At 39.0% G+C, this 13853-nt stretch overlaps 1 protein-coding gene across 2 annotated transcripts in view; it reads right to left on the bottom strand.

Moving 5' to 3' along the window:
• Positions 1-13853, bottom strand: part of LOC126174859 (cationic amino acid transporter 2) — a 384534-nt gene continuing 370681 nt past the window's right edge. For both annotated transcript variants that reach the window (XM_049921256.1, XM_049921258.1), the window contains exons 14-15: positions 11623-11731; positions 1-431 (exon numbers count right to left, since the gene is read on the bottom strand). In XM_049921256.1, the coding sequence (XP_049777213.1) occupies positions 238-431; positions 11623-11731 (303 nt within the window). In that variant the 3' untranslated portion in view covers positions 1-237. The remainder of the gene's footprint in view (positions 432-11622; positions 11732-13853) is intronic.

The following is a 13853-nucleotide window of genomic DNA, read 5'->3' as shown; positions in this document are numbered from 1 at the left end:
TAATTTTGTACACATCAATTTCTTCACTGTCTATTATTTTCTTCGAGACACATCAGTGAGATACATTTCTTTTTGTTTTTTTACCTTAAGTATGGCAAATTTTCAATGCCTTTCAATTATATTCAATAAAAGTGGCCATTGTTTCCCAAATGTTTTTAAAAGTCTTGAAATTAAAGTAGTCACAGTCAATGGATATTCACAAGCGGTTAAAAAAGCTTCGATAAAAACGGTACAAATTTAGAGTTTCACATCATAGGAAGCTCTGTTTTTAAAAATTGTTGAAAATGTTGGCGGCTGCGATGCCAATGGTGCTTGCTTTAGGTTTACTTGAAATTTACTTTCATGATACTGAACATTTTCAAGTTCCTTGGTTTTTCTATACTTCGCTTCTTCACTTTTACGGATTCCATATCCAAAATAAATTATAAAACCTGCAAACAGTACAAATTAAAATTACACACAGAAAGAATAATTGAGACATAGAAATTGTAAAATATGTTAGTTGATAATTGTAATGTACAGTAAAAAGGATGTCACTGATTTCAGAAAGTAGTAGTCATGGTGTGAGGCACACTTATAGATGAATATACAACATGAAAATTTCCAAAGTGAAGGCAGGAATAATGATAAAGGAAATGGCAGAGAAGGGAACCAAGTCTTGCGCCATTCAATACTAATGCAGGTAGCTAAAGAAGGAATTTTTAACAACACTAATGTAACTTATATCATGAACAGAATAGTAGGAAGTGAAACATTAAAAGTCATTATTTTAAAATGCCAAAGCAGTCCCGTTGGGAGAGGACTAACAGAAAAACAAATTGGTTATACAGAAACCTTTGTTGAGAGCTGGGATCAAGATGCAGAAAGACCACCACCACCACCACCACCACCACCACCACAACAACAACAATTTATATTCTTGTTTGGTTAAAACTTTTTCAAGAAAATAGTCTTGATCATATGTACATTGTATATATTTCACTTGGTGACCAGTTTTGGTCTCATATACGAGACATCATCAGATCAATTTTTACTGCCTGTTGACAGCAGAAGCCAATGCCATGGAACAGGCTGCCTGAAGAGGCATGTGTGCCCCTGGTGTCAGGAAGGAATAAAAAGAGGTCTGATGCTGGTTTTATATATGAAATATATACAACTTACTCATGATCTACACATTTCATTGAAATAATTTTAACATAATTTTATTGAGTGTTGTGTTTTTCCAAGGACAATGTTCCAAAAACTAGTTGTTTATGACTGTTCTATCTGCAACAATCTGAAAATTGATTTATTTATATTTTCTGTGAGCACCTACATCTACATTTATATTTGTATCCTAACAACAAAAACAATTTTCGACAATATAGTGTAATTGGATAGATAAAAGATCCACACACCAAGTGGTGGCAGGAGAACACTTGCATAAAAAAAGGTTTCATGTATGCAATCTTTCAGAGACAGAGGCCCCTCCTGCTGGCAGAAGAATTGAAGGGGAAGGAAGAGAGGTGAAGCAAATGTAGTTGAGTGGTTTAAGGGAAGGGGCAGCATTCGAGAAAGTCACCCAGAACCTCAGGTCAGAGCAGACTTTGCTGACGGGATGAGAAGAAAAGACTCTTTCCTTTTCATTGTGTCTGGTAAGTCTCCCCAGATCATCAACTCGATACTGGCTTTGTCATCTAAGATTCTTTTAACTGTGCCATATATACTAAAGAATGATTTAATTTTAGAATCATTGTCACTGGAATTCTCTAAACTTACATGTTAACTATGGTATTTAAAAAACATTGACTAGTTCCACAGGGTTGCCACATATTACCATTTTTTTCTCTTCCCAGTTGCTTCTTAGTTAATGTATGTTTCTTATTTTTACATAGGATGTTTTAAAATCACATGTATTCCTTATTAAATACAGTTTGTGGAAAAACTTCATGTTATAATTACTTGGTCATCTGTGAAGATTAAGTTTATCTTTGGTAGCTCTTTATTATATTTCAGAGCCACGCATTTCTTTTTCAGTCCAGAATGATGACACATGTGCACAAAAGGTGAATAATGCATATGATAAAGCAATACTTCAGAATATTCAGTATCACACAAAATATGGACAACTTTCCTATGTAGAAATAGACATCCAAATTCAGCAAACAAACTAAGCAAACAAGTTAAGTACATGGCAGAAAATACTTTGTTTTATTACATATTAGAATTTCCAATCAGATCCAAGAAACAAGCAAGTGACGAGTGGGGAAAAGGTAACTGACTTTTTTTCCAAAAGTAAATAAACACAAAAAATAACAATTTTTAACAATGTCTTAAGGAAAAGACTTAGGTAATGACCTTGCATTTGTATTAAATTTACGAAATTGTTTCACAGTTGCTGGATCTTTGGTACATTAGCTACATTATGTACAAAGATATTAACTACTGGTCAGACATGAAAATCTCTGCTGGACTGGGACTCTAACCCAAATTTTCCTGCTTGTCTTCAGCTGTTGCCTTAACCACTTCAGCTATCCAAGCACACATCCAACAGTGACTCAAACTTCCATATGCCACACTGTCTACGACTGCATTTCTCACAACTTTACTTGGATTCCCACAGTGCTGGTGTAAGCTGGCGCTAGCACACCAGGCGGCAAACAGATTGCGAATAAAATCAATAGAGGCCAATGACAGACTTGGAGGAAATGTGCCGCATTGGTGCCCTCTCAGCTGCCAGTATTTAGATTGCCACCATGGATTGGAGGGCCAATCTGTCACAGTCTGTTGCACCAAGCAATTTTGAGTCATCAGTCACAGCCCAGTGGGAGCCACAGTAGCAGTTAGCTCTGCCACTAGCTCAGAGACAGGCAACAAATAGCAACCAGAACAGTGTACATAGCAGACTTTATACTTCAAAAGCAGTGAGGCCAATGTGGACTACTACAGAGAGCTTGTACCACAATTACTATCTCAAGATAAGCAACTTTCGATTCTGATTAATAAAGAACCCAGTTAACAAATGCGTGCAATTTGTGTTATAGAAGGAGGATACTTGCCACCAGACATCATCATCTCCTTGCCTCCCATGGTAAAGCTCTACAGAGACAATGAGATGACATAAAACCCGCCATAGGGTTTCAAGGAGACAAATTTATTCACGATTAGTATTATGATCATCATTTTGTCTGTTGATGCTTGCAATACTTATTTTTAACAATGACTGAAGATAAAGATATAGGTGACAATCTTGTAGCTGCACTAAATTTATGAAATTTATTCAGAATTGCAGAAATATAAGCAAAGTTGAAAGCAGTGGAGTGTTAGACAGTGCAACATACAGTAGTTTAGCTCTGTCCTGGAAAAATGGTGGGATATCAAAGGCAACTGCTTGTAACAAGCAGGAAACCTGGTTTTGAGACCCAGTACAGCACAGATTTTCATGTATTACCAATAGATAACATCTTCATACCTTTTGTAGCTAATGTCAGAAAGATTCTGCAGTTGCAAATATATTTGTGAATAAGTAAATTTTTGAGGAAACATTTTTTAAATATCATTCCAAAAGACACTATCCAGTCACATTAATGTGATGACTTGTCAAAAGCCAGAATAAGCACCTCTAGCAGTGCAGATTGTTGTGAGACATCCAGGAAGACAGACAGTGACGTCCTGGAAGGTACTGACAGGGATGTGGAGCCATGCCAACTACAGTGCCATGGCTAGCTGCAGTTGACCAGCTATGGTGTAAACAGCCCATTTGAGGTGGTCCCAAATATTCTCAATTGGGTTTAAATCTGGACAGTTTGGCAGCCAGGGTAGTACGGTATACTCACCCTCATGCTTTTCAAACTTGGCACGTATACTGCGAGCTGTGTGAAACTTCTGCTGGTAAATGCCATCATGCCAAGGGAAAAGAAACTGCATGTAGGAGTGGACATGGCCCCCAAGGATAGATGCATAATTGTGTTGATATGTTACACCTTCCGGAAAGAGGACCTCAGCATTGTTCCTCCAGCCTGGACCCTTCTGACACTTGTTTCATCACAGCTTTAGTGTACTTGTGTTCCTTTGCTTCCCAAATACTATTTAGTATCTTGATAATGCCATGTTGTTCAAGCATTTTATAGTATTCAGGCAGTGAAAGAATTTTTTTCCTTTTTCAGTAGTCTCTTATCACTTTATTAAACACTCTGTCAAGAGGCATATAGCTGTATTCATGAACAGAGAAATAATTTACCAGCTTATTAAATTTTCTGCTTTCTTTCACTAAGGATATTAGTGTGCACATCATGACTGTAGTTTTATTTTCACTGGTGCAGGAGTCACAAAATAAATAAAATTCATCAGGACCATTTTCTGAATGGGGCACCACAAGGTTTCTGAGAAAATCCAATAGAGCAAAGGCTACTTGGTTGCATCCTTTCAGGCCATCTGTTTCAAGCCAAGTATAAAAAGTAATGATTTCCTTTGTCTGTGCTCGAGATTGAATTATAATTCACAAATTGTACAGCCAAACCTGTGTTGAACAGAATACTTTAATCATGGAGCACTTCAGTATTGGCTTATTCTTTTGTATATCGAAACATACTTTAACCACATTGGATTTTCCTCCTCCATTACTGCATATAACTTTCCCGCACAAAGTTTATGCAACCTGTATTTTGTTATTAACTGATTCTTTCTCTCCTTATATTGTTCCTTCTTTAATTTCAGCAGACTAATCTTGCATGTTGACTATGTATTTGTATGGAGAACAAATATCCTCTTTTGAACATTTTTCTTGAATAGTGGCTCTTTGTACATCTCAGTACATTTTGATACCATCCTTTACAGCCCATGTAACTTCCTAATCTTTAGTAGTGCTGTGGTCTCCCCCACTTTTTCAGCTCATAACTTCCCTGTTCTGTGAAATTCATTGGCCAAATCTGAGGATCTGTGTTTGGACATATCTGATATTGCTTGAAATATTGCAGCACATATGTGTACCATTTGAACATTTTCCTTATGCTGTACTTTACTGAAACTGTATTCTTCCTTTTTCTTCTTTTCTGCATTTGGGTGGTATGATTACAATGTAATTAAGTAATAATTTACCCTGGTCTGTTTTGTTTAAACTATTTATATGACACTTCCTGGCAATTTAAACTGTGTGACAGGTGGAGACTTAAACTTAGGGCCTTTGTCTTTTGTAAAAGCACTACTGACATATAACCAAGTACAACTCATGACCTGTCCTCACAGCTTACTATTCACATGGCAGTGAAAATTTGCGATATCATCGTCAGTGAGATCAGCTGCTCTGGATTATTTTCTTCCTAAGGCTTTTGGATTCACTGGTATTCTGTTAACACATATGATCAGGCAATAGCTGGCATTTTCTTGTTCTTGTTGGACTTCTTGGATGCCTTCACTCTTGACCTGTACTTACCTACCACCTGATTAATATTGTTTGTACCCTTACAATAAATCAGAATCTGATGGAACTTCTGCTCTATTAACAAACTATATGATACAACCTAAATTCCGGCTAGATTTAATTTGGTTTTTGTATTAGTATATTTTGCTTTCCAATCAGTATGTAAAATTTTTCTGCAAGTATAATTTTTCATTTATGCATGGATATAGTCTCACACATTGATCTTACACTATGAAAATTTGTTGGCAAATAATTAACAGCAAATGCCCTGAAACCAAATTTAATGTGACATATCAGGAAGTTACCTATTTTTATATTTAACTTTTGTAACAACTGTTAGTTGATATTACTACCAAAAATCTTCACATAATAAGAAATAATCTTCAAGTCACATTCTGTAAACTAAATCTGATGCATAACTTCAAAAATGCAATTTATCTTAATATTATTTTCACTTTTGCATTGTTCTGGAATGTTCACGAACAAATACATGTCTTATATTATTGTTTCTTTGGTGCCTATTGAGTCAATATCATTTACTTTGATTTAGCTTTGTTTAGTTCAGGTCAGGCACTTATGTAATGTTTTTTAACTTGATTTGAATTAATATCTACAGAAGCTCTTTGGAAATGTATACTGGAGAGAGAAAATAATAATAACTACAATTCTTATGCTTTGATGTTATGTTTTGGATTTCATTAAAGCAGGCATGAGCAATGTGGAAGGATAAATGAACAATGAATTGAACATAAGATCTATTGAGTCCAAGGTGTGTTATTTAAGGACTGAATCTCATACATCACATTGCACAACATTTCTTTGCCACTGGACAATGACGTCTTCTCAAAGTTAAGTGAAATCCCCCATACATATATTTGACACATTATCTCTTTGACTTACAAACACACTGCTCCACAATAATTTTTGCTTTTATGCAGTGTCTATAAGCCTTAAATCTTAAAAACTGAATTAAGGGTGGTGCATAATACATAAGGCTGCTGTCGCAATTATAGATCTTTGGCTGGTGTATTTATAGTTTTTTTGATGAAAGTTATAGATGCAATATTCTGCAAAGAAGCATAGAATACAGATGTTGGCTACTTGCCACAGTTTCAACAGAAAAGGTAATATTTCTTCTGTTCGTAACGCAATAATTCAGCACAATGATCCTGATGTGGATGTGGATGTAAACATTGTATCGGCTATGTCTATTGTGCCAAAGAGCTTTTCATTGATGTTATGGTTTTTTGTCAAGTTCTGCAGATGCAAGTGGATACAAGAGCTGCGGTAACCTTGTTAAACTCACAAACTCGTATGGACTTGGGCTCCCCTCCACTTCTCCCTGCGTCGTGAAAGTTCGTAAATTACTATAAACAGAGTATTACTATTCTCAACCAATTTTCTGCCCCGGTGACCTACTAGTCAGTAGTCTAGTCACTTACATTTATTGTTGTAGATAACACACCTATAGAGAATCTTTCTGGGTTAGATGTTTTTCAGTTGTTCAGTTTTACAATTTCAGATGAAGTGAATTTAGTGCCTGAACAAGTGCCATATACACATTTAAGACGCATTATGATGCAAGTTTTCCTCTTTGTTCTCTCCTCGTTTGGGATGTTCCAACATACTTCAAGTGCACATTACCACGAGACCTCCTGCTTGAACTCCTTTTTTCCAGGCCCATGCAGCTCCAGTGGCACTGACAGAACAAGTCAAAGATGGTTTAGATCACCTCACAGAATCTGGCATTTTTTAGGCTATTGCATCAAGTGAATGGTTTACCACCTTAGTTGTAGGAAAGAAGCCATCAAGCTGGTTGTGCCTCTGTGGCAATTCTAAAGTTCCCATGAATGCACAATCTATATTGGAACCCTTTGCAGAATTATTAGGTCATCAATATTTCTGAAAAATTTTTGGATGCCTATTTACAACAACTCCATTTAGTGACAGAGTCACACCATATGTTAGTTGTCAATACTCCTTTCGGACTGTACCAACACTTGTGGTTGCCTTTTGGAGACACCAGCACACCTGCTATTTTTCATTGTTTTTTAGAACAACTTACAGCATCTGTGCCGGATTGTGCAAGCTATTTGCACATTGTTGTTTCCGGTGCCTCCACTGACGAACATTTACAAAATCTGTATACTCTTTTTCTCTGTCCTCCAACCAAGAAGGCTGAAGTGTAATTTAGAAACATATCAATTTTTTTCCAACCTCCTATCATGTATCTTGAGTATGCAACTTCTTGCAAGGCTCTCAGACCCCTGCATCAACATGTTCCAGTTATTATATTATTTCCATGCCCATAGTCACTTACAGAACTGCAGTAGTACAGCTGTTACACGTAATTCTCCACAAAGGGACTCAGTTTCACTGGTCACTGGCTTGTGAAACTGTGTTTTCCACTTTTAAGAGCATATTGCAGTCTGCAATCTGCATAACGTTGCACCAACTAGGCCTTCACTTGGTCCTTGCAATGGACACTTCACAGCACAAGCTGGGAGTCAGTAATGGCTCTCAGATATCTCAATAGCAACAAGCAGCCTATTGCTTATGTCTCAAAAATACTGATTCCTCCTCAAACTTTGAACTCTCAGGTAGAAAAAGAATCTTTGGCCATTGTATTGCTGTAAAGAAATTCCACATTTTTCTCTGTGATACCAAATTTCACCTGGTCACCAATCACAAACCATTGGTTTCCTTACTCAGTCCTTTTGAGTCATTACCAGATAAAGAAGAACATTGTATTCAACACTGGGCTCTTCCTTTCACATTACAACTATGAGATTCATTTCCACCCTATGAATCAACCTGTCAGCTGGTCAGGATCCAGGATTTGATCAGGAGGAATTGCTTTGATGTTGCTGCACAGCAGATGGTTGATGGTTTTCCTGTAACTAGCACATGGATTGTGAAGGCCATAGCTTTTGATCCTGTTTTATGGGTAATAACATTTGTATAACATGGTTGGCGGGATTCACCACCTCCTCGTGCATCCGACCCCCACTGTAATAACTACATCTTTTGACATTAATTCTCTGTTGTGGATGGTGTTCTGCTTTTAGACATGGATCATGTGGCCCTTCAGGTAGTGATCCCCTCAGTGTTTCAAGAGGAAGTTCTCCATTTATTACATGCAGACCATTAGTGTGTATCACACACAAAAGTGTTGACCCATCATCAGGTGTTTTGGCCCAGCTTGGACGGTGACATTACCTGCCTGGTTGCCCCCTGTTCACAGTGAGCATCACACCAAGCAGTTTCCCAAGTTACTTGGCCAATGTTGTCACATGCATGGAACCATAGACATGTGGATTTCACTGGCCCCATTCTGAATGCTTATTGGCTGTTGGTCATTGATGCATATTCTCATTTTTTGTATGTCATTTATTATGTTTCCACATCCAAAACTGCCACCATCACAGCCCTGTCCAAAATGTTTTACTTGAAGGCTTGCCCACAATGTTGGTGTCTGAAAATGGTCTACAATTTTCATTGCAAGAATTTGTGGCATTTTGCAATTCCTATGGTACCCTTCAAATCCTTGCCCTACTGTCCCATCCACAATCTAATACTGAGGCAAAATGGTTAATGCAAAGGTTCAAAACTCAGACGAAAATGTATGCTGCTGGCTCTTCAGCCAACATTGCCTTAGATCGGTTTCTCTCCTTGTACCGTTTCAAGGCATTTGGCAAGAAGAGCCTGGCAGAACTACACTATGGGCACTGCTTCATCTCCTGCACCTTCCACCTGAACACTAAATCCATGCAGCCACTGTACCTGTTCCAGCCAGGTGTGGCTGTCTGGGTGCAAAATGGATTCCAGCTGCCATCACAAGATGCCAGGGGCCTGCCACTTGCGCACAGAGGACAGTCTCTGACCGAGGCACCATGACGAGCTTCAGCTTCGTGTGGATGGCTGGGGGTCCCCTGATGTCACATCATCACCTCCAGGCTCATCCACATCATGCGTCACATTGCCTGGTGCAGCCAGTTCCAGTTCTCCACACCCACACGGGTGAGGGCATCTGTCCTCGGTGACTGAACCAGCAGTTCCTCTATTGCTTCTTATACCTCCATCAGGGATTCTGTCACCTTTGCCTGAGCAGCTGCTGAGATGAGTATCATCAGCACTGTGAGCACTGTCACCAGAGCCAATGTCCAAGATCGACATGGAAACAGTCCTGGCATTGTTGGTGTTTCTATATGGTTTGACATTGGAAGACTGGTGCAGAATGTGTATGCACCCAAAACAGTTCAAATCGTATACTCCTGTTGCAGCACCCCACTTTATCCAGAGCCCAGCAGATGAGGGGACTGCTTGGATGTCTCAAGAATCTGTGATAGTTTATTTAAGGCTAGGTGAGCTACACTCAGCCTCAATGTTGTACTTGTACTTAATTACAACTGTAATACTACTGTTTGAAATTAATTGAAGATAAATAAATTTGAACTTACAGTGATATTGAAGAACTTAAGTGCTTTCTGAAAAGAAATATGAATTTTTATAAGAAGTTAAAGTCTCACTAAAAATATTTCACAGTTCATTGTGATTATAGTCAGATTGAGTTAGAAAAAACGAAAAATTTAGTGTCTTAGTGGATGAGAAATGTTAGAAGGAAATGAAAATGTTAGATTTTTGCAAACTGTCAGTTCAGTTACTGCTGTTGTGTCATTGTGAGGAAAAGGCAGAATGAAGAATGGTGCTTTTCAGACCAGTGCAAATCAAACCAGCAGTTTATCATTTACAAACCTCTAACCTGCTATTCCTCTGCCTTCCTGCCCATCCCCCCTCCTTACCCCCACCACCAAAATTGCTTCTCCCATCATGCGCAATTGCTCACAGTCTGCCCTTAGTGGACACAGACAGTGGTCAAGTGTGGTACAAGCTGTGTGTGTGTGTGTGTGTGTGTGTGTGTGTGTGTGTGTGTGTGTGTGTGTGTGTGTGTGTGGAGAGTTGAGATTTTGTGAAAGCAAGAGTGGGCTTATGGGGAATGATAACCAAACAACAATTTTTAACACAAAAACTATTGACTCTAAGCCATGACATTTAAGTATCTGAACCTCATACATGGTTTTGCACAATATGACCTTGCTGATGGACACTGAGGCCTTCTCAGAGGTAAGTGAGTTTTTGTATGTATGGCTGATGTATTATCACTTTGGCTTACAAATACATTACTGCACAACAACTTTTGTTTTTATTCAATGACTGTAAGACTTAAACCTTAAAAGCTGAATCAAGGATGATGTCTCTTTGTTGTTGTTGTCTTCAGTCCTGAGACTGGTTTGATGCAGCTCTCCATGCTACTCTATCCTGTGCAAGCTTCTTCATCTCCCAGTACTTACTGCAACCTACATCCTTCTGAATCTGCTTAGTGTATTCATCTCTTGGTCTCCCTCTACGATTTTTATCCTCCACACTGCCCTCCAATGCTAAATTTGTGATCCCTTGATGCCTCAGAACATGTCCTACCAACTGGTCCCTTCTTCTTGTCAAGCTGTGCCACAAACTCCTCTTCTCCCCAATTCTATTCAATACCTCCTCATTAGTTATGTGATCTACCCATCTAATCTTCAGCATTCTTCTGTAGCACCACATTTCGAAAGCTTCTATTCTCTTCTTGCCCAAACTAGTTATCGTCCATGTTTCACTTCCATACATGGCTACACTCCATACAAATACTTTCAGAAACAACTTCCTGACACTTAAATCTATACTCGATGTTAACAAATTTCTCTTTTTCAGAAACACTTTCCTTGCCATTGCCAGTCTACATTTTATATCCTCTCTACTTCGACCATCACCAGTTATTTTGCTCCGAAAGGAGAAAATATAAAAACGCAGTAAATGAAGCAGGTAAAAGGGAATACAAACATCTCAAAAATGAGATCGACAGGAAGTGGAAAATGGCTAAGCAGGGATGGCTAGAGGACAAATGTAAGGATGTAGAGGCTTATCTCACTACGGGTAAGATAGATACTGCCTAAAGGAAAATTAGAGAGACCTTTGGAGAAAAAGAGAGCCACTTGTATGAATATCAAGAGCTCAAATGGTGTGTAAAGTAAAATGAATGTATTAATGACTGACTTACACCTACATGCATCTATTGCCTTACTATATCACCATCAATGTCATTCCTGAAATTACTATCACATTCTCTTTTGAGAAACATAACAGTAAAGTATTACTATACATACACATATTACACATTCACTTACCTATGACCAACCATACAGAAAACCTAATCCATGTATTTCTGTCAAGCATCAACATCAAATACAAATTGATGAGCACACTCAGAGCTGGAATCATTGGCACCAATGGAACCTGAAGCAAGATTTCATTTTAAATAAATGGTACATACATTTATATCCAAGAAACAGACACAGTCCTTTCCAGAAAATGTTCCCATATGGTCTTTGGCCCACTGATGGTGCTACGTACAAACATACACACATACATATGTACATACATACATACACCTATAGATACACACACATAGGGACTTCAGAAAGTAAGTTATACATGCCACCCCAAGCTTAGGTCATTGCAGAATAAGAGTGGAACATTGTCAGAAGAGAGTACATCTACATCTACATCTACATTTATATTCCGCAAGCCACCCAACGGTGTGTGGCGGAGGGCACTTTACGTGCCACTGTCATTACCTCCCTTTCCTGTTCCAGTCGCGTATGGTTCGCGGGAAGAACGACTGTCTGAAAGCCTCTGTGCGCGCTCTAATCTCTCTAATTTTACATTCGTGATCTCCTCAGGAGGTACAAGTAGGGGGAAGCAATATATTCGATACCTCATCCAGAAACGCACCCTCTCGAAACCTGGCGAGCAAGGTACACCGCGATGCAAAGCGCCTCTCTTGCAGAGTCGCGCCACTTGAGTTTGTTAAACATCTCCGTAATGCTATCACGGTTACCAAATAACCCTGTGACGAAATGCGCCGCTCTTCTTTGGATCTTCTCTATCTCCTCCGTCAACCCAATCTGGTGCGGATCCCACACTGATGAGCAATACTCAAGTATAGGTCGAACAAGTGTTTTGTAAGCCACCTCCTTTGTTGATGGACTACATTTTCTAAGGACTCTCCCAATGAATCTCAACCTGGTACCCGCCTTACCAACAATTAATTTTATATGATCATTCCACTTCAAATCGTTCCGCACGCATACTCACAGATATTTTGCAGAAGTAACTGCTACCAGTGTTTGTTCCGCTATCATATAATCATACAATAAAGGATCCTTCTTTCTATGTATTCTCAATACATTACATTTGTCTATGTTAAGGGTCAGTTGCCACTCCCTGCACCAAGTGCCTATCCGCTGCAGATCTTCCTGCATTTCGCTACAAGTTTCTAATGCTGCAACTTCTCTGTATACTACAGCATCATCCACGAAAAGCCGCATGGAACTTCCGACACTATTTACTAGGTCATTTATATATATTGTGAAAAGCAATGGTCCCATAACACTCCCCTGTGGCACGCCAGAGGTTACTTTAACGTCTGTAGACGTCTCTCCGTTGATAACAACATGCTGTGTTCTGTTTGCTAAAAACTCTTCAATCCAGCCACACAGCTGGTCTGATATTCCGTAGGCTCTTACTTTGTTTATCAGGCGACAGTGCGGAACTGTATCGAATGCCTTCCGGAAGTCAAGAAAAATAGCATCTACCTGGGAGCCTGTATCTAATATTTTCTGGGTCTCATGAACAAACAGAGCAAGTTGGGTCTCACACGATCGCTCTTTCCGGAATCCATGTTGATACCTACATAGTAGATTCTGAGTTTCCAAAAAGGACACGATACTTGAGCAAAAAACATGTTCTAAAATTCTACAACAGATCGACGTCAGAGATATAGGTCTATAGTTTTGCGCATCAGCTCGACGACCCTTCTTGAAGACTGGGGCTACCTGTGCTCTTTTCCAATCATTTGGAACCTTCCGTTCCTCTAGAGACTTGCGGTACACGGCTGTTAGAAGGGGGGCAAGTTCTTTCGCGTACTCTGTGTAGAATCGAATTGGTATCCCGTCAGGTCCAGTGGACTTTCCTCTGTTGAGTGATTCCAGTTGCTTTTCTATTCCTTGGACACTTATTTCGATGTCAGCCATTTTTTCGTTTGTGCGAGGATTTAGAGAAGGAACTGCAGTGCGGTCTTCCTCTGTGAAACAGCTTTGGAAAAAGGTGTTTAGTATTTCAGCTTTATGCTTGTCATCCTCTGTCTCAATGCCATCATCATCCCGGAGTGTCTGGATATGCTGTTTTGAGCCATTTACTGATTTAACGTAAGACCAGAACTTCCTAGGATTTTCTGTCAAGTCGGTACCTAGTATTTTACTTTCGAATTCACTAAACGCTTCACGCATAGCCCTCCTTACGCTAACTTTGACATCGTTTAGCTTCTGTTTGTCTGAGAGGTTTTGGCTGCGTTTAA

The sequence above is a fragment of the Schistocerca cancellata genome, chromosome 3 (assembly GCF_023864275.1).
Source record: "Schistocerca cancellata isolate TAMUIC-IGC-003103 chromosome 3, iqSchCanc2.1, whole genome shotgun sequence".
NCBI classification, from domain to species: Eukaryota; Metazoa; Arthropoda; class Insecta; order Orthoptera; family Acrididae; genus Schistocerca; species Schistocerca cancellata.
The sequence above is the reverse complement of the archived record's forward strand: the minus strand, read 5'-3'. Positions and strand labels throughout refer to the sequence as shown.